The following is an 18,987-nucleotide window of genomic DNA, read 5'->3' as shown; positions in this document are numbered from 1 at the left end:
CAGTATTTTAATATGCAAATCAGTTAATATGTACCTTGCAGCCTGTTCCTTATGAGAAACCAGTTGATACAGTAGACAATATGACATCGACTCATTCAAGCTTTTGAGCCCATCTTTCTCAAAGGCCATAAGTGAAAGAGGAAAAAAGTAAACTCTTTTTTGGCTTCTTTCTGCAATAATAGAAATATTTTAATTAGTACATGTACAATCAAAGTGGCTATGAGCCACTCAACTTGGAAAATGGAAGTGACAATTTTGATGCCACTGACTTGAGGTTTTAATCCATAGGTTCAGTTAAAGTTAAAGCCCACTGTCATTGTTAAGAAATGCAAAACGCAACGGTAAGAGAAATACACAAGGAGATGTAAATCTGTCGAAAACATTCATGAAGTTATTGGTCCAAAAGACCGAGTTATTCTCGTCCTAGCCTGCAGTACAGACAGATTAGTAGCCTCTAGCGCTAGAGCCCACTAATCTGCCTGTTCTGCAGGCTATCCTTGTCTATCGAGTCACAGAACAGTGCATTCTTATTCTGTAGCCAGCTTTGGTGTTAACAATAAAACCACGTCAAACTACTACACAATGCTATCAAGTAACACAACTGCGGAGCATTTCAACAAGAAGTATTGAAGGAAGAGCTGTTTATTTGACCGAAATTATATCCCACATCGGTGAGCGAGTCACCTAATCGACTGATAAAATTATTAGTTGGTGGTTTCAGTAAGTGCCACGGAGTCTGCCACAATAATAACGAAGTTTCCTTTGTCACAAATTTACTAGTTTTACATGTAACTAACGCGGGAAAGTTTCGGCTGAATATGAACTCTTGGCTCTCTTTTATATAAGGAGAAGCAATACGTTTCCATTTTTTATTTGAACCCTGGCAAACACACAACAGACAACATTTCTTGAAACGAGCTATGGAAGAATCCAGAAGATACGAAACCACAGTAGTGTTCTTTGCAACAAAAAAAGGAGAAAAAGAACTCAACATTTGTGAGTAGACCAGAATGAAATGTATCTTTCACCTAACATATAGTCGACTTTTGACGCTAACTAATCTGCACATGCATTTGGAGCAAATTGCTTTTGTTCTTAAGAGAATTGAATAGCACCACAAGGATAGTTTGAGATTTGCAAAACCATATATATATTTTTTTGTCATGTTATCAAAGAAAGTAATGTTAGCATGACACATTTTGTGTAATGCACACGGGCACCTTTTAGCTACACCACCCAACCCCCCTTCCCACAAGGCTAATTGATTAATTAATTAAACAAACAATAAAGTTTACTCCTTATTGTGTTATAGCATTAGTGCCTGACCGAACAGCAACCCCTAAACCATCCCAATAGTGCACTCTGCACTAAAAAATGCGATCAGCGTAGAGTCACTATTATATATACCACAAGGACAGCACCACATCTTGTCCACCACAAAGTTAAGCCCTGTTCGGTGGATGGGTGACCAAGTACGAATACCCCATGTTATAATAACTTCTTTTTTTCCCCTTCCCTTTCCAGAGCAATATTAAAGACTGCAGAACTGCCAGTGTTGTGTAATGTCATTTCTTCTATTTATCAACTGTGTTCCTTATTTCGCCATGTCCATATTTGTGTGTATTTATTACAATATCGTATAAATAAACAGTGGAAAACGTTGTTCGAATTCTCCTCAATTCTCGACTGTTGATCATCTAAAACATCACGGCTTGAATCATTCAAAAATTCATACAGCTCGTCAATTTTGTGACTTTCAATGTCTTCTTTTTCGGCAGTCGAGTATGGTTAAACCTGTATGAGCAGGCACCTTCAGGAAATGAGCTGTTTATTTAATTACAGGTAGCTTCTGTTTATAAAAACGTTCATGCAAAAATTTATTCAATGTAGAGCATTTCTGCGGTAAGATATTGAGTACTTGCGTCAGAAATTCAAAGTATAACCAACTTGACACTGTGCAAGCAACTGTAAAATGGCCTTCAAGAGGTCTATAAGCAAACACATTTTATAAAGATCTTACAACTTCATGGTAAATGGAAACATAAAAAACAGTTTTGGTATATTTTTAATAACAAAATTGTTGCAACAGCACTTTTGGCGTCTCTGACAGCCTTCCTCTGGTTTAGCTTAAATACATCTAAATACCTTTTGCTCACAACCAGACACTAATCACATGTTAAATAGGCTTGCCACTTCCATTTCATAACATAAAATGTAACAGTTAGTGGTTAGCACTATGCTACTATTCTAGTGTTCCTGGTTTAAGTACAGGTTCATTAAACTTGATTAATGGTCACAGGAGGAAAATTTTGCTTTCATTTTAGTCGTGTACTTGGCAGCGTAGTTGATTGCATCAATGTCAACCCTGCGCGTGCATGGCGCTTAAACCATGCCTCAGTTCCAGGGGGAACTCCTATATGAAAAGGTTGGGGATGCTTGTCGTCTCAAGTACAAATCAAGGATTCTGGTCTCACTTTGGGTGTTTACTACGAAACGTCACCATTTTTAGCTGTCAAAGTATCCTTTAGGGTGCACTCAAAGAAATATTAATTAACAGAAATGCTCTCATTTAACTTCTGTTTCTAGGCTTGATTTCCGCTGATCTTTCGAGTACACGAGTCAGGTCTACAAGTGTGTGTGGGATCCTTTCTTGAACAGTGGCTAGTAGTCAAACCTATTCCATTTTAAATGGTATCTTTTAGGGGCCTAATGACGCTCCAGCAACTCCCATATTAGTCTCCTTTCAGAGTAAAATTAAAATTGTCCATCGAGCATTCCTGACCTTTTAACATGGGAGTTCCCCCGGGACTTCAAATGTGTAACAGGATGTCACCTAGTGAGGAAGTGAAGGAGTGACGGAGTGAGATCGCTTCACCACTAGAACTTGGAAAATAATATTTTCCAAGTTAAAAAATGGGAAAAATACACACAACAAGTACATCTGGGAGGTGGGCATTAAGACTTCATACCCGTGTATGTTCTGTATTTTTTTATCTGACCTTCTTTTTATTAACTGACAGACAAAATCTTTACCAAGCCTTAAATTTGCTTAAAGTGTTACTGACAGTTACTTATTAGCGGAGCTCCAGTGGTGGCCCAAAGGGCTGCCAAGCAGAGCACCATACCCATATAGGAAAGTAAAGGAAACCCATGCATTGATTTTCCCATGGTTATCATGGCTAGTGGTATTGCTCGTGCGCACATACGCACGACAACAACAACGTTGAAGTCATACAAGATGGCGGCCATACTCCAGCTATTAGGTTAACGGAGACAATTGCATCCTCAGTTTATACCATACTTCTTTGATATTGGACATCCATAATATGTTCAAATGACACCTGTGAAAACAAGGTATCCGCTGACCAGTATCATGTGACCATATCGCGGGCTCAAGTTTAGAGCACATTGAGGTCACACGTTTTTTTTCAAAGTTGACCGCTGACCAAGTGCTAGTTTTTGGTTGGATCATGGGCTCATATCAGGTTAACTTGTTGTAAATAGTTGTTTGGAAGCCAGTTAAAGCTAACCCAGGAAACAAAGTAAACTAAAGTATAAATTTTTCTTGTATACAAATGTTTTTCACTACTTTTGTTCTGTGTAGTTTGAGATTATTCAAACTCAAAACAGAATGACAAACAATATACAGAAAACCTCACCACAAACTAACAAAACTCAAATCAAAATTCTCGCTCATCCTGGGTTAGCTAAATTAAGCTTTGAACAATCCAGCCCAGGAGCTCCGGTTTTAGGCTTGGCTAAATCTATATATTAGGCCTTCTTTAACAGGTAGCTATTTTCTTCTCAATTGACTTGTGATTTAAAGCACAGTTAAGGTTTTTTTTTCATCAAATAATGGGAAAAAATTCCATGGTTTCCTAATTTTCCTTTGTTCCCACTAAGGCATTCAGTTCCATGGGTACTTCAAAACTAAACTTTACTGATTAGAGGAAACACTTTTAATAATCTCAAATAATTTGTAAACTGATAACACTGTCATGTTTTTGCCTCGTGTCCATGTAAACATGATATGTTTATGTGAGCCCTCTCTAAATTCTTGTGTAAGAAATTCTTGTGTAACCATTCTTTGCGTTGCTAATGTAAGATTCCTGTGAAGTATGGTTCTGGAAACTCACAGTTTACAATCAATAATTTTGCTCATGAAAGACAGGCTTAAAACGTTGGATTGTGCTATTGATTTGGCTACCATACTGTACAGATTCAAGACAATCTATTTCTTCCCTATTTAAAAGGGTGTGGCATGAAGACCATGAAGAACTTGCAGACGCAATCATTTGTGACAGGCTGTTTTGAGCATTTTATTTTGTGTCCCAGCCCACAGTTTACACAACTTGCTCACAATTTAATCAATTTTGGCAACAAATGACAGGCTAAAACGTTTGGGTTTTAGTGGCTGTTTATGCCGGTGCATAAACAGAAATTAATGTCTAGCTCAATTGACTTTCCCACATTTGATTCTTTCAAGTGCTAATTTCCTGTGAGCGTTTCTTTGTACTTTGTATCATTACATGACACCACTATTTCTAGCAGCCAATTATATCATTAATGGTATGTGTGTACTACGCATCCACCAATAATATTAGCCTCCCTTTTGGGCCAAATACCATGTTCACCTTGTTTACAACCTAGTTAACCACTTGAACACAAGTTTTTTCCTCACATCTACTTCCAATGACGGTGAAAGGTGTTTTTACAAATCTAAAGATCACAATGAGCAGATTAAAAACTAACAACTAATGCTTATTTTCTGCGAATAACCACACATGATTGTGTAAATCACAAAAACTAATCGTTGATCTTATGATCAATATCTCACTGTATATATATGTATCAACATGGGTCAGATCAGGGTATCAGGCCAGATCAAATTTATTCGTAATGATATCTGTTCTGTTTACTTTACGTTTTATTTAAAGCATGAGGTATAGTACAAGCATCACACCACTAGTGTACTTGTATCAATGGGAGCAAGTGAACGAATCACCCAGAACCGAGAGATTATGATCTTTGCCTGGAACTGATTAACCCTGACTGGTCTTCTATTCCTCTGGTATCAGTATCATTTCTATCCATGAAATAAGGCAGCCAAATAACTCAAGTAACAACAAATTAAAGTGTAAGTTGGCTTCCACAAAGAGCTGTGTGAATGTTCCTGAGACAGTTCCAACCTGTGTGACAATCTGTTTGATAAAGGGTCATCAAATGAATACTGAAGTCCCAAAAAACTAAATGCATGCAACTCAAGCGCTCAATACTTAAACAAGGTTCAGTGCCAACTTGTATCTTAATGGTATAATATGTGTGACATTGTCCTCTAGTCTTTTACGGTGTACGGTACTGTATTTCTATGACTTACACTTCACAACAAAATATCTCATTCCGTCATTTCATAGTTCTTACGTTCAATTTCTTAGTTGTTACATTCAGGGTGGCCACTTAATACAGGTAGAAACCACAAAGAAAGACAAACCTAGGACTGCTACAGGGTGGTCACGGCTGCTTAATAGAGGTGGCCGCCTAATACAGGTCACAAATAGTGTTTTTATGCGCAAAAAATCAGGACTTTGAAAACTAGCCACTTAATAGAGGGTGGCCACTAACACAGGCCCATTATATACAGGTTTGAATGTATTACTGTATATACTGTGGTGTTATTAGTTAACTAAAATCTTTTGTTTTGTCTCAAAGCAGGTAGGTTACAGGCTTGTACAAATCTTTTTCTTGTTGCTGTGTTGTATGAGAACGTTTTCTTCGATTCATTCTCTTTTGACAGAGTAGAGTTAGTTTCAGACATCATCAAAACTGTTTTACTGACAGCTGACATTGGTACAAAGTTGAATGGCACTGTTGAAACAGTCTAAATCATCTATGTTACCTAAATGAATAGTTTGAATACCTGTAGTAAAATGCACTGACTCAATAACATTGATTTCTGCAATACGTTGACTGGATTCTAATATAAAAGTTTGTCTGCACGAGCTTGAACAATGAGATTATCACACCATGTACATATGTATCTTGTTGTGACAAATTTGTTAAATATTCTATTCTGGAATTCTCAATTTTGCTTTCAGTAAACCTTGTGGAATGTTCTCTAAGATACTGAACAAACACCTAGAAATGTAGGATCACCATGTAATTGGTGCACAACATCTCGGGGAAAAAAAAAACAATTGCCACCACCACCACCACCACAAGGAATCCTGGAGGATTCCCTGTCCTAGAATGTGATTGATTTTCGATTGTTTACAAAGCTTTTCTGACCATCAGTCTATTCACAGTACTTGATGACTCATTTGAATTTTAAATCTAACATATCGCAGTTATCTGGAATAGGTATTTCATGTCAATCACAAGAACTTTGGTAATGATTCAGCACAGCTTTAGTACCTTTATTATTTTGATCACTACAAGATTATCACAACATGGTCCCTCTATAGGCTCAATTATCCCACATCGGAGCTCAATATTTTTGCAAGAGGCTCAACTATCCAACATTGGGGTGCAATATTCCTCCAAAGAGATTCAGTTCTCCCCATACAATGTTAAACCTACTTAAAAAATTATGGAGTATCAGCAGAAGTTGTCTATTTATTTAATAAAATCAGTCAAAATCAGTACTAGTCGTCAGTAAATCAGGTTGGAATACTCAATACCATCATATCGACCTAAAAGCTCAAAATGCTCACGAAACCTTTCATCTGATCGATTGGAAACAAAATATGAAAGCCGTGAGAAGTAAATGTTTTAAAATATTAAAAAACGCACCTAAATTTCGAAGAAAACTTCCACACACTAAGAGCTAAGGAGGCAGCTGAGATTTCGTTTGTCATCAATGACTATCAGCAAATCATTGTTGATACAAAGCATTTGCAAGAGACCATGAGATGGATATTTGTTGTGCTGATTGGTTTCAAAGTATATTCTATTGTTACTTACTGTCAGAAAACTCATACGATGGCAATAGTGACTGCTGCTTAAGTGCAGTAGTCACAAAAACTGGAAGTGAATATGCAATCCTGTTTACTTTATCTAGCATTACACTTTGGTTAAGCAGTGGATTTCCCCACGCTCTAAAACAAGTGACACAAGGCAGACCAAAAGGGCCTTTTGATTTTACTGGTGGAATCCTTGGAATCGTTGTTCACTAGGTTTCCTGGCAGAAGTCTTGTTCATAACTTGCATTGTTTTTTTTTTCTCTTTTAGTCAACGTTTTCGAAGTGTCACTCTGTGAAGAGAATTTTGATAAAGTTTGAACAACTAGTAGATTAATACTAAAACAATTAGATTATGAGCTCGAGATTTCTATCGCGTGATAGTTGACGAGGGTGCAGCTCAAGTCAACTATCACGCGATAGAAATCTTGAGTTCATAATCTAATTGTTCAATAGAAACACTCGTGAAAGTTTGGGAGAACTTGAAAAAGCTGTGGAAACACTTGCCTGCGGCTCATGTTCCCACAGCATTTCTCGTTCTCCCAAACTTCCACTCATGTTTCTATTAAACAACTAGATTATGAGCTTGAGATTTCTATCAGGCAATAGTTGTTTAGAGGCAGCATGGCCGAGTGGTTAAAGCGTCGGATTTGAAATCTGTAGGTCCGGGTTCAAATCCTGTTCTGAACACTAACTGATGTTGTTCTCAGTAGCCCCGAGTTCAACTTCTCAGATGCAATTGTAAATAGCCAACTGGTTTGCCTCCCGCCAGTTGGGATTCTTAACCTAGTTATGTTTATTTGAATATTTATTTATCAGTTTGTTTACATTGGTCCTGAAAAGCCCCAATGGGGAGTGGCCAATTAAGTATACACATTTATTTTTTATACATTTGACGAGGGTTGCGCCCTCGTCAACTATCATGCATAAAAATCGAGAGCGAATAATCTAATTGTTTTAGTATAAGTCTACTAGTCGTTCAAAACTTTACATAAGACCTCTTCACAGACACTTCAACAACGGCAAGAAGTGGCTGTCATTTTCTTAGTGAGGGCACACTGCTACGCTACTATCTATCAGAGAATAGATAGTGAGTAGCATATATAGCCAATCAGATAACGGCATTCGTGATAGAATGCTAGTAGATTTACACTAAAACTCAATAGAAACAGGGTACATGTTTTCTATTTCTTAAATAAATATTCCTTCTATTCTTTCCTCCATTTCCCCCATTGTTGTCTATGTTAGGCCAAGTTATGACCAACATGTTAGGTTAATGGGAAAATCTCAAATCATTGCAGAGCTAAACGTTATCTCCCTGGGAAATAGGCCAACAATTTATTTTTCTACTGGTTCCTGGGCTGGTTGGGAAATTCATAGTCTTCAACAAACTCTGAGCTTGATTACTGAGGTTCTGAAAACAATCAAGAAAGACATTCTGTTCCTCCAAGAGGTCTTAATAGCTTGCAGTGTCCTGGGCACTAATCAACTCTACTTCAAATCCTCTTTTTCATTGTCAGATTGCGACAAATGATTTACAAGTAATAGATCACAGCTGTTATTAATAGGGCGATAGCCTGTGAGAGTTTTTGCTCCTTTGTTTTCCCAAACTTAGCAGAATTGGTTTAAAATAGATTCTAAATTTCAGCCTTTGAGACAAAAAGTCCTTTTATTACTTATTATTACTATACAAGTGACAATTTCTGTTAAAGTGCCTATGAAGTAAAAAATAATTGCTGCTTATTTGAAAGGCTTTTCAAAGTAAAGAAGAATGGCGTTTTCCTTTTTGGAATACCTTTTTTTCGTTTTAGAGATATTTATGTTTTTGTAAGGAAAGTGATGACGTCATAGGTGGTTCCACTAAAACAGCACAACACTCAATCGAGAATAACTCTAGAAATATTAAAGCAGTGTTCTTTAAACTTGGCACCAGAAATGTACATCACAAAAGAAACATAATGACACCCGTCATCCCATTGCCATGACAACAGTTATGCTGCTGCTGATTCTGTTTTAATTAAGACTGAAATTCCCAGATTTTATCTGAAACAAGGATCATCCACTCCCACCAATCTAATGGGGAGAGTCAAGACAATATGGGAACGATGTGTGTTCCGAGCAAGACCCTCTGTCATACTTTAAAAGGTTGCAAATGGGGATATTTGGTTTTTCACAGAAAGAGACTGGAGCTAAGAGTGTTGCCATGGCAACAACATAGTAGGTGTCATTCTGTTTCTTTTGTGATGTTATTCTCGATTGAGTGTTGTGCTGTTTTAGAGGAACCACCTATAACGTCATCACTTTCCTCATTTGCATAATACGAAAACGGGAATATCTCTAAAGCGAAAAAAGATATTCCAAAAAGGAAAACACCATTCTTCTTTACTTTGAAAAGTCTTTCAAATAAGCAGGAATTATTTTTTACTTCATAGGCACTTTAAGCATGCTTCAGTATTTTATGTGATAAATGCAGGTGACAAGCTCCTTCAACTTTATTGGATAAAAATTTGAAATGTTAATTCACACAAAAAATTCAGTCACTCTATCCAAGTCCTGCATGAAAAGAAGCTTTTTTTTCACTGTGTAAAGCAGTCTTTCTTCACAGTTGAATTGAATAATTTGATAACAAAGGAGACCAAAAAATCCCTGCAGTTTTGCTGAGTCTTTCTTGGCTCAGTCCTTTTTTGAGTGGTTGATAAACTGTGCTGTATTATGTTCACCAAGAGGAAACTCTTCAACCTCAGCACAAGTTGCTTTAACCAAAATGCCAAAAAAATTGAGCTTAAGTCTACCAAGAAAATGGACTTTTCAGCACTGAAGGACATTCATTAACTTCTTTAGGGTTGCTGCTCGAAAGCTCATTGGCTGCTTTGGTCACTGTACACAATAATTGTGCATTACCTTATTACATGAAATTTTCGTGACACGTTAATTTAACGAATTTCGAAATTTAAGTGACGCGAAAATTAAATGTCGTGAAATTAACATGACGCAAAAATTAAGTGACTCACATTATGTCAATGATTAAAAGAGCAACTTTATTACCATTACACACGTTTATAACAATCATTTTAAACTATTCTGTGGTAATGTTCTGGTCCTCTTCATCACTACTGCTTGGCATCTCCACTCCAGGTAGCACTTCTTTTGTACAATCCTCAAACTGTCCATTTACTGGCTCCTTGCAGTGCTGTTCCACCAGTTGCTTAAATTTCAATTGCTTCAACATTCTTGGTAGATGCCTTCATTCTTACTGTCGCCTCTGGAAAAGAAGTGCTACGGCCTGTTGATCCGTATCAAGACATTTACGCAAACAATTAAACAGCATCAGTCAGGAAACTAAAATGCAACATTTTCTCTTTGGAGTCTGCAGAAAGGAATATTTAACATACATGGATAATGAGGTCAATTGACCACTAAAAACGTGACTTGCATTCAAGCATGAACTACAAACCGTGCCTTGTAGACTTGTTACTGTTTACATAATCAGTTGCGTTTCTGTTTATTTGGACATTGTTGATTAAGTTGTTTGATCAAATTCAGGGACATGTTAAATTACATTGACAAAGAAATAAACTGTGTCTCACTCAAAAACACGAAATTAAAGTGAGTCAAAATGCAAAATTTTCGCAAAATCGCGAAAATTTCATGCAATAAGGTATGTAATAATTAATTATTGTGTATTGTGTAATTAATTGTGTAATTGTGTAATTATTAAATATTGTTTCTTCTAGTTAATTTCTATCCGTATTTATTTTTCCTGAATCATTGTAAACCATCTTATGCTAAGTTGTTTTTCTGTAAATAGTGTGCAATAATAAAAAAATTGAAACTGAAACTGCTGCCCAATGCTAGGCTGTTCACAGACCTCCTATTTTGTCTTGACTTTGTCAAGAAGGCAAGCAAAAGTATTGACTGCGGGAGACTTTGAAAAGCTCCAGAGCAAGGGGGGTGGTCCTGGGGAAAGACCATAATAGAGGGTCTGTGGTCTCAAGCGATGGAGAGTTCCTGTTGGCTAAAAGGTGATTATAATGTCATCAGTGTGTCAAGGATCCATCACACACACAGCATGCCATTTGCAGTGCTTGTCGTTACTTTGTATAGAGTCGCCTGCTGCCAAATTTGCATATGACCATAATATTACACAGTCGATAATCAATGTAAAAAGCCCACTTCTTCCATGGAATCTTTGGATTTCAAGCAGTTATACCCATAGTCATGCTATTTAATCATGAAAGTTTTTCCAAACTCTACTTGACTATTTCATGCTCTGTTCCATAAACAGTAAAATTAAGATAAACGGGCCATCTTTCCTGACAAGTTCGTGGCTTCTTTCCTTCAAATAAATTTTCCATCAAAATATAAGGTGTTTCCCAAACTGACAGAAATAAACAGCTTCAAAGCCTACAGAAGTCAGCTGGTTCCAGTTTTCCCCCTTATTTGTTTGTTGTTGTTTTTCTGTGTATAAATAATTTTGAGACAACACACTCCAACACGTGTGACACTATAATGGTTGTTGTTTGGTATTTTGATTGTTTCACATGTTGTTCGATTTTGACTTCTAGGGAGTTAGAACAGAGGTAATAATGACAAGGTGATAATGTAGGGGAGGGGACTAACAAGCATCCTTTTTCCCAAGGAAGTCCACAGACTTTTAATTTTTTTGCCTGCCTCATGGCTACTCTTGCACTCCATGCTTAAAGGAAATAAACTCATGATAGCAAAAAATAAGCATCCATGCACAGACTTGCATGGGCTAGCTTCTTCAGTGGGCATTGTACAGGATAGATTTGCCATGTTTTGTTGTGAGTGAACTTACCTATTAATCTCTAGGCTCTTTTCTTTCGCTAAAGTAGGATGCTTGCACCTTTAGTCTATAACAGTAAAATGTCACAGGTTCTTTGGATATCTTGACTTGTTGAATCCTATTTCCTGTTTTGCTTTGGGGAACTGATTGACACATTTTAACATTTATTTTTCAACTAGGATTTTGTAATGCTGTCTTGATGCATATGGGCTCTCAAACATTGCAATTCAAGCTCAAGTCTATGTTTTTGTCCTCAGCTTTTGTGTTTCTTTCTTACCTTACACATTTCATGGTAACTAGTTCTTTTAATTTTTGCCGATCTTTGCATGTACTTTGCTGTGTTATCAAGTCTTCATATTTAGATACAGAGTTTCAATCTTTATCTGCCATTTTGTCTGAGGGAGCTCAATTTTGTCCACACTGTATCTGTCAATCACTTTCAATTTCACTGTTTTGCACTCAATTTCAATTTATTTTCTGCACTGCTGGTATAAATTTACATGCTCTTAGCCAATCAAAATGTTGCTTGTATATTACATGCGTAATGCCGTAATAATCGTTTTTCCTACACCCTTTCAGAGGCCCTGATTATTAAACAATGATGAATTTATATCCAAGCCTGACCTATCAATGAAAATCTAAGGTTAGAAATTGATATCATCTATGGATCGATATCATCCAACAATATTGTTAGCTAATTCCTAGCAATTGGCATCAGTATCTTTCACTTTGCAGCTACCACAAAGTGAAACCGAAATTATTAAACTAACAAGGTGGCATTGAAAAATACAGTACAATGTCAGTCAGTACAAGAAAATTGAGGATTGTTCTGCTACATTATTCAGTGCTTGTTTTTTACTGATTTCTGGATAACAGACTTGTCTATTTGTCTAAGTTCTATTAGAATTCCCATAGTAGTAACACTCCAAGCTGCTTCCTCAACATCATCTTCCCAAGCCAAGCCGTGAGCGGCCATCTCAAAACAGAGTATGTAAGGAATTATATACATTGTAGGAAGTAAAAAATAATTGCTGTTTATTTGAAAGGCTTTCCAAAGAAAAGAAGAATAACGTTTTCCTTTTTGGAATATATTTTTTCATTTTAGAGATATTTACGTTTTTGTATTATGCAAATGAGGAAAGTGATGATGTCATAGGTGGTTCCACTAAAATAGTACCACACTCAATCAAGAATATCTCTAGAAATATTAAAGCAGTGTTCTTTGAACTTGGGACCAGAAATGTACATCACAAAAGAAAAAAAATGACAACCATTGTGGCATTGCCATGACAACAGTTATGCCTCTGGTCCTGTTTTAATTAAGACTAAAATTCCCAGATTTTATCTTAAACATGGATCATCCACTTGCAACAATCTAATGGAGAGAGTTATGACAAAATGGGAACCATGTGTGTTCGGGTTATGAGAACAATGGGCTGTAGTGTAGGTTCAACTAAGCAGGATATTAGTTGTACAAAAGCAGTTTTTCCCAGAAATACAGGAAAAGTTAGTCTAACATAACTCCTATAAACCACCAGGTTTGCAGCTGGCATACGCTTTTTACAGCATCACAATCCAACAGAAAGCAGCACTACGAGAACACTGGGCCATGTTGTCAAGGTTGGAAAATTGTTTGGCTTTTAACCTTGTATTTATTATGAGAACACCAGGCCACATGATGGTACAGCAGCCCAGAAGGGTCACCAACCATTTTTGTTTTTGTTTTGTTTTTTTTTAATTTTTGTTTTTTTTTTCTTTTTAATTGTGTATTTTTAACTTTTGTTTTTGTTTTTGTTTTTTTATTTTGTTTTTGTAATTTCTGTTTAAGTTTTTGTTTTGCCTTTCGTTTTAATTTTTGTTTCTGTTTTGCGTTTTTTGCGTTCAAAAAGGAAACAAAAACAAAAACATTAAACAAAAGCAAAAACAAAAACAAAAACAAAAACAAAAACAAAAACGGCCAAAACAAAATCAATGAGTGTAGACCATCATGCTTTACTTGCAGTTGGGAACTTTACAATCCATGACGTGAAAGTAGTAAGTACGGGATGTTTACCACAAAGGGAGTCTTTGTACTCTGTGCCACTCATGTGTGGGGTACTGAAAAACAAATTCTGAGGACTAAGACAAATGCTCATGTCCTCCCTCAGTGGCCTAAGTAAGGTATGGGTCCCTTCCAATATTTTCTCCTTCGCCAAAAGAGCTCATGTGCAATATGTTTGCATCTGTCAAGTTTCTATCACATTCAAACACGAAAACCTCAAACAATAAAATAGAAATAAAACACAGAGCACGCAAACAATGAAACGATCATCGTAGAATGTGAAAATAATTTCTTCACTGCTTTTGAAGCCAGTAGAAGTTTAGGACCATAGCAAGACTTTCAAAACAAACGAGGCAAGTCTTGAAAGCTCCGAAGACGTGCATGCAATAATTAGTTCATTGTGAGAGCTTAAGATTACATTTGTTTGCGTGAGGCTTGACAGCTCTGACAATGATATGCTTTTATTTATACAATGACCTTTTAACACCGTTTTACAAGTTAAGGAAGTTGATGAAGAAATATCCTTGACTTTACTCGAAATCTTTGTGACCTTTGCACTTGCTATATTCTTCTCCCAAGACAAGTAGACAAGCAATGAACTGGCCGTAGAGTTTATAGTAACTGATGCGTGACTACACTTGACGGCATTGATCACACAATGGTCATGTCATGGATACTGCCAGCAAAGCATGATGGTCTATACTCACTGTTTTCGTTTTTTTTTATTTTTGTTACCGTTTTTGTTTTTTGTTTTTTAATTTTTGCTTTCATTTTAACAATAAAGATTAGCGAAAAAACTGAGCAACGACGTTTCGGTGTCATCCTGGCACCATTTTCAAGTTAAAAAATATTTGTGCGAAAAGTAAACTAATTTATACCAATGGTAGAGGTGCGAAATTGAATAAATTAAGATTAAGATAGCTGTTCAATGTTCATGTTCAATGAGGTGTCAAACACTGGTAATGAGTTCAGTGTCTGTTCAAAGCCTAAACAAATACTTTTGTGCGAATGGAGTCTGACTGTGTGTTAAGGCTCGGTTTCTTCTTGTGAATCCACAACATTTCGTGGATCAAGCAATCGAACTTTCCCTGACATTTCTTTAGGATCTTAAAGTTGTTAGTCAGGTCACCAACTGTATCAACTTGGTGTTCATTTTGAAGGTGTTTTCCGATGGCAGTAAATCGGTGTTCCTCAATGCGCTTGTAAAGATGACGGCTAGTGTAACCGATGTATTCTGCATCACACAGATCACATATATAGTTATAAACAACGCACTGTTGATTGATCAAAGGTGGTTTTGGCTCTTGTACTTTGAGATCATCACCAATTTTACAGCTTCTGAACACCGGCTGTAGTTTGTGATCAAGTTTATTACTCAAGTCCGAGAGATGTTTCTTTACTATGTCCGCTGATTTCTGTTCTTTAAAAGGCAGGACAATGCAGTAGATATTCTCTGTTGGAGGCGTCGATCTTGTGTCTGGTGACATCACTGAATTAACGAAACGGGTGATGGTGGAGTTCACAAGAGAATCTGAGTACTTGAGGTTAGAAAAGATCAGTTTAAGGCATTCGCATTCTGTTGAGAATAGTTCCCATGTTGAGGACAAGCGGTAAGCATGGTTTAACATGGTTTTAACTAAAGATCTTTTATAGCGGTTGTCGACATGACTTTGGTGGTGTAAGAGGAGACCAGTGTTTGTGGGTTTACGGTAAACACTTGTTACCAGCTTGCAGCCCTTCTTGCATATTTCAATGCCGACAAATGGTAGCTTACCGTTAGATGCGATCTCCATGGTGAAGGATATGGATGGATGACAGTTGTTCAAAGTCTTCAGAAAGGCTTCTGCGGTTGGTATGTCTTTCATTGTGGCTAGTGTATCGTCCACGTAGCGTCTGTAGAAGTCTGGCAACTTGTTCTCGTTTTGTAGCTTTTCCTCGATAGAACAAAGAAAAGTATTGGCCATTAGGGGACCCAAGGGAGAGCCCATCGCTACTCCATCAATTTGTTGGTAGAGTTGACCGTTAAATTGAAATAGCTGGTCCTTTGTTGCTACTGACAACAGTTCAATTAGATCAGCTTTGCTGATGTTTAGATGGTGTGTTTTGTTGAACCAGTTGTCAACAAAAGCTCTATCAGCAAGGATCTCGATGGTTTCTTGTAGTGGGACATTCGTAAATAGCAAAGAGACATCATAAGATACTAGGATGTCAGATTCGTTGAGGCTCAGATTGCGAATCTCATCAGCGAAGGAAAATGTGTCAGATATTGTGTAGCTGTTGATCGACAGGGGCTTCAGTTTATCATCGAGCCATCTCGCGAGGGCGAAGTTGTAAGTACTTGTGGCGGATAGAATGGGCCTCATCGCCAGTTTTTCTTTATGAGTCTTTGGCAGACCATAAAGATGGGCGAGTCGTGATCCTTTCGTGCAAACTGCTCTTTCTGCAGTAAAGGGTGGTAGTTTTTGGGCGGTCGTCCACGCGTCTTGGGTCTCTCCGAACTTACGGCGGTAAATTTAGCTGTATCGTTGATGGAAGATTCACTCAAAAGGTGAACATATTCTGCCTTATCCATAACAACTACTCCTGTACCTTTATCTGGTTTCGTGATTACGATGTCATCTCTTCGTTTTAGTTGCTCAATAGCTCTTTGTAGCGCTTTCGGTGGTTTGGGGGCTTTGCACTCAATGTAGTTAAGCGTGATCGATCGAAGGGTCGCCGCAGCTAATTCCTTCTTATCATCGGATAATGAAGGCTCCAGTTGCCACAAGGCTTTCTCGAAGCTAGCTTGAATGTCCATTGAAGAGATGCGTTGCGGCAAGGAAAACTTCAAACCTCGACACAGAACAAGCTTCTGGAAGAATGAAAGCTTGTAGGAGGAAATGTTCTGGATATGTTTGTCCATATCGTGATCTTTGTTTAGCAGCTTCATGATTTTGTTGATATGGCCGCTCATCATTTTCTCATAGTGCTTTTTGCGGAGGTTAACCTTCGTTCTCAGGATGCACATGTATTGGAACGATGAACAATTCCGGTGTATTTCAACGTAGATTCCGTTAAGTTCCTTCTTCAGTGTCGCATTTTGCTTTACTTTTGCCCTTTTGTTAATTTTTGTTTTTGTTTTTAATTTTTGTTTGCGTTTTTATTTCTTTTCTTTTAACAGGAAAAAAAAGATGATAATGAAACACAAAAACAAAACACAAATTAACAAAGCAAAAACGAACAAAAACTAAAAGACAAAAAAACAAAAACGGAAACAAAAATTTAAAAAAACAAAAATTAATGTTACTGTATCGCTTGACCGCCAGAAAGATATACTATGAAGCTCTTCTATGAACCCAACTTATTTATTTAACATGTAATGTAATCTTAGCTACAAAGGAGTGATTTCTGAACAACAAAATCTACTACCAAACTAAGTTAAGCCTGCTGCTAAACTTTAGTCACCACTGACACGAACCCACAATGAATCTTGATGTCTCCAAAGAAATCTCCTTACAGTCCACTTGACCTTAAACAAAGTTCCTCAATAGCTTTTACAATAGCAATAACACTCTATAGCTTTTCCACTCGGTCTCTGCTGAGAACAACAACGGGACTGTAGCTTCTCCCCTCGGTCTCTGCCGAGAACTACTAACGGGCCTCTATATAGCTTCTCCACTCGGTCTCTGCCGAGAACAACAACGGGCTCTGTATTACCTAACCTGACTCTTTATATACATTTAACTAATATTCTAGAACATTCTTGGAGCTTCTATTTATGTAGCATTACATTATAATTACATCATGCAGTAGAATGTTCTAAAATGTTCCATAGTGTGACAGGAGAAGATTCTGGTACAAACATTGCGTGACTTGACATTCTAGAAGTTTCCAGAAAGTTAAATATTCACGTCTGCTCTTCATAACATTAAAACAAACATTAAAAAAATAAAAATGGTAGGTGACCCTTCTGGGCTGCAGTATGATGGCCCATTGTTCTCATAGCAAACTCAAAACAAAACTGAAAATCAAATGTTGCGTTTTGATGGCCCCTCGTTATCCTAGCAATCGCAAAACAAAAATGAATTAATTTTAATTTAATTTTTATCTTATTTTTTTGTTGCTCATTCCTTTTTTATTTCTTTGTTATAAGTGCTGAGTGCACTTAAGCGATTGGTTTAGTGGGCTGCTGTTTACTAAGGCACTAAGCACTACGTCATAATGCACTAACGCCATAAGGTGTAAACTATAATGTTTGTTTAATTGATTAAAATCAATTAATCAATTAGCCTTGCAGGAAGGGGGTACTCGAGTGTACTACGCATTGCCAAAACATGATATACTTGCGTTGGTTTCTTGAAAACATAACAAAACTATATATATGTTTTCGTAAATCTCTTGCTATCCTTGTGGTGCTATTCTCTTAAGAACAAAAGCAATTTGCATGAAACGCATGCGCAGATAAGTTAAGCCTGGTTCACACTAACGACATAACGACTTAACGACATCCTCACAAACGACATAAAGAGTATGTTATCTTGACGTAAAAAGGACGTTATGTTTGTAGTGTGAACATGTAGACATAATGACATATTAGAAACATAACAGCATGAACATAACAACATAAAGATAAAACTGATCTTTTCCTTATATTGTTATGTAGATGTCATTATGTCATCATGTCATTATGTCGCTAGTGTGAACCAGGCTTTAGCCTTCAGTGTCAACTACATGTTAGGTGAAAGATACATTTCATGCGAGATCACTCACAAATGTAATGTGCTTTTCCTTGTGGTAGAACACAACATCTTAGACGCATGTGTTCTAGCATTGCTAGTGTGAAAAACTCCGTTTTGGAGTTTGGATCTGTGCGTTTTTTCAAGTGACACCACACTCGTTTTGACCGGGGATAGCAGCTGTATTTCAGGTAACATCAGTTCTCCCTTTTTTAGTGCAAATAATGCTACTGTGACTGTGTATCTTCTAGAATCCACCCTAGCTCAATTCAAGGAATTTTGTCTGCTGTTTTATAACTATTCTGTGTTTACTAGGGTTCAAATAAAGAATGGAAACATATTGCTTCTCCATAGCAGCCGGTTTATTTCCTCCTCTATGAAGGGAGCAAAAAGTTCATATTCAGCCGAAACTTTCCCATGTTAGTTAAATGTAAAACTAGTAAATTTGTGACAAAAGAAACTCCACAA

The 18,987-nt window shown here is 37.1% G+C and overlaps 2 protein-coding genes across 7 annotated transcripts in view; both read right to left on the bottom strand.

Annotated features, from left to right (window-relative positions):
• The window catches only part of LOC145489634 (putative tRNA (uracil-O(2)-)-methyltransferase), a 157,989-nt gene that overhangs the window by 133,015 nt on the left and 5,987 nt on the right, over positions 1-18,987 (bottom strand). For 5 of the 6 annotated variants that reach the window (XM_081468647.1, XM_081468649.1, XM_081468648.1 and 2 more), the window contains exon 2: positions 35-170. In XM_081468647.1, coding sequence (XP_081324773.1) covers positions 35-170 — 136 coding nt within the window. Of the gene's footprint in view, positions 1-34; positions 171-2,782; positions 2,834-18,987 lie in introns of all 6 variants that reach the window. The other variant, XM_081468652.1, reaches the window with a different exon arrangement.
• LOC145489652 (uncharacterized) lies at positions 6,382-17,602 on the bottom strand. The gene has a single exon (XM_081468681.1). The coding sequence runs from the start codon at positions 16,165-16,167 to the stop codon at positions 14,791-14,793; it is 1,377 nt and encodes a 458-aa protein (XP_081324807.1). The 5' UTR covers positions 16,168-17,602; the 3' UTR covers positions 6,382-14,790.

This window comes from Orbicella franksi, chromosome 6 (genome assembly GCF_964199315.1).
Source record: "Orbicella franksi chromosome 6, jaOrbFran1.1, whole genome shotgun sequence".
NCBI lineage: Eukaryota > Metazoa > Cnidaria > Anthozoa > Scleractinia > Merulinidae > Orbicella > Orbicella franksi.
This window is presented reverse-complemented; position numbering and strand designations above follow the sequence as displayed.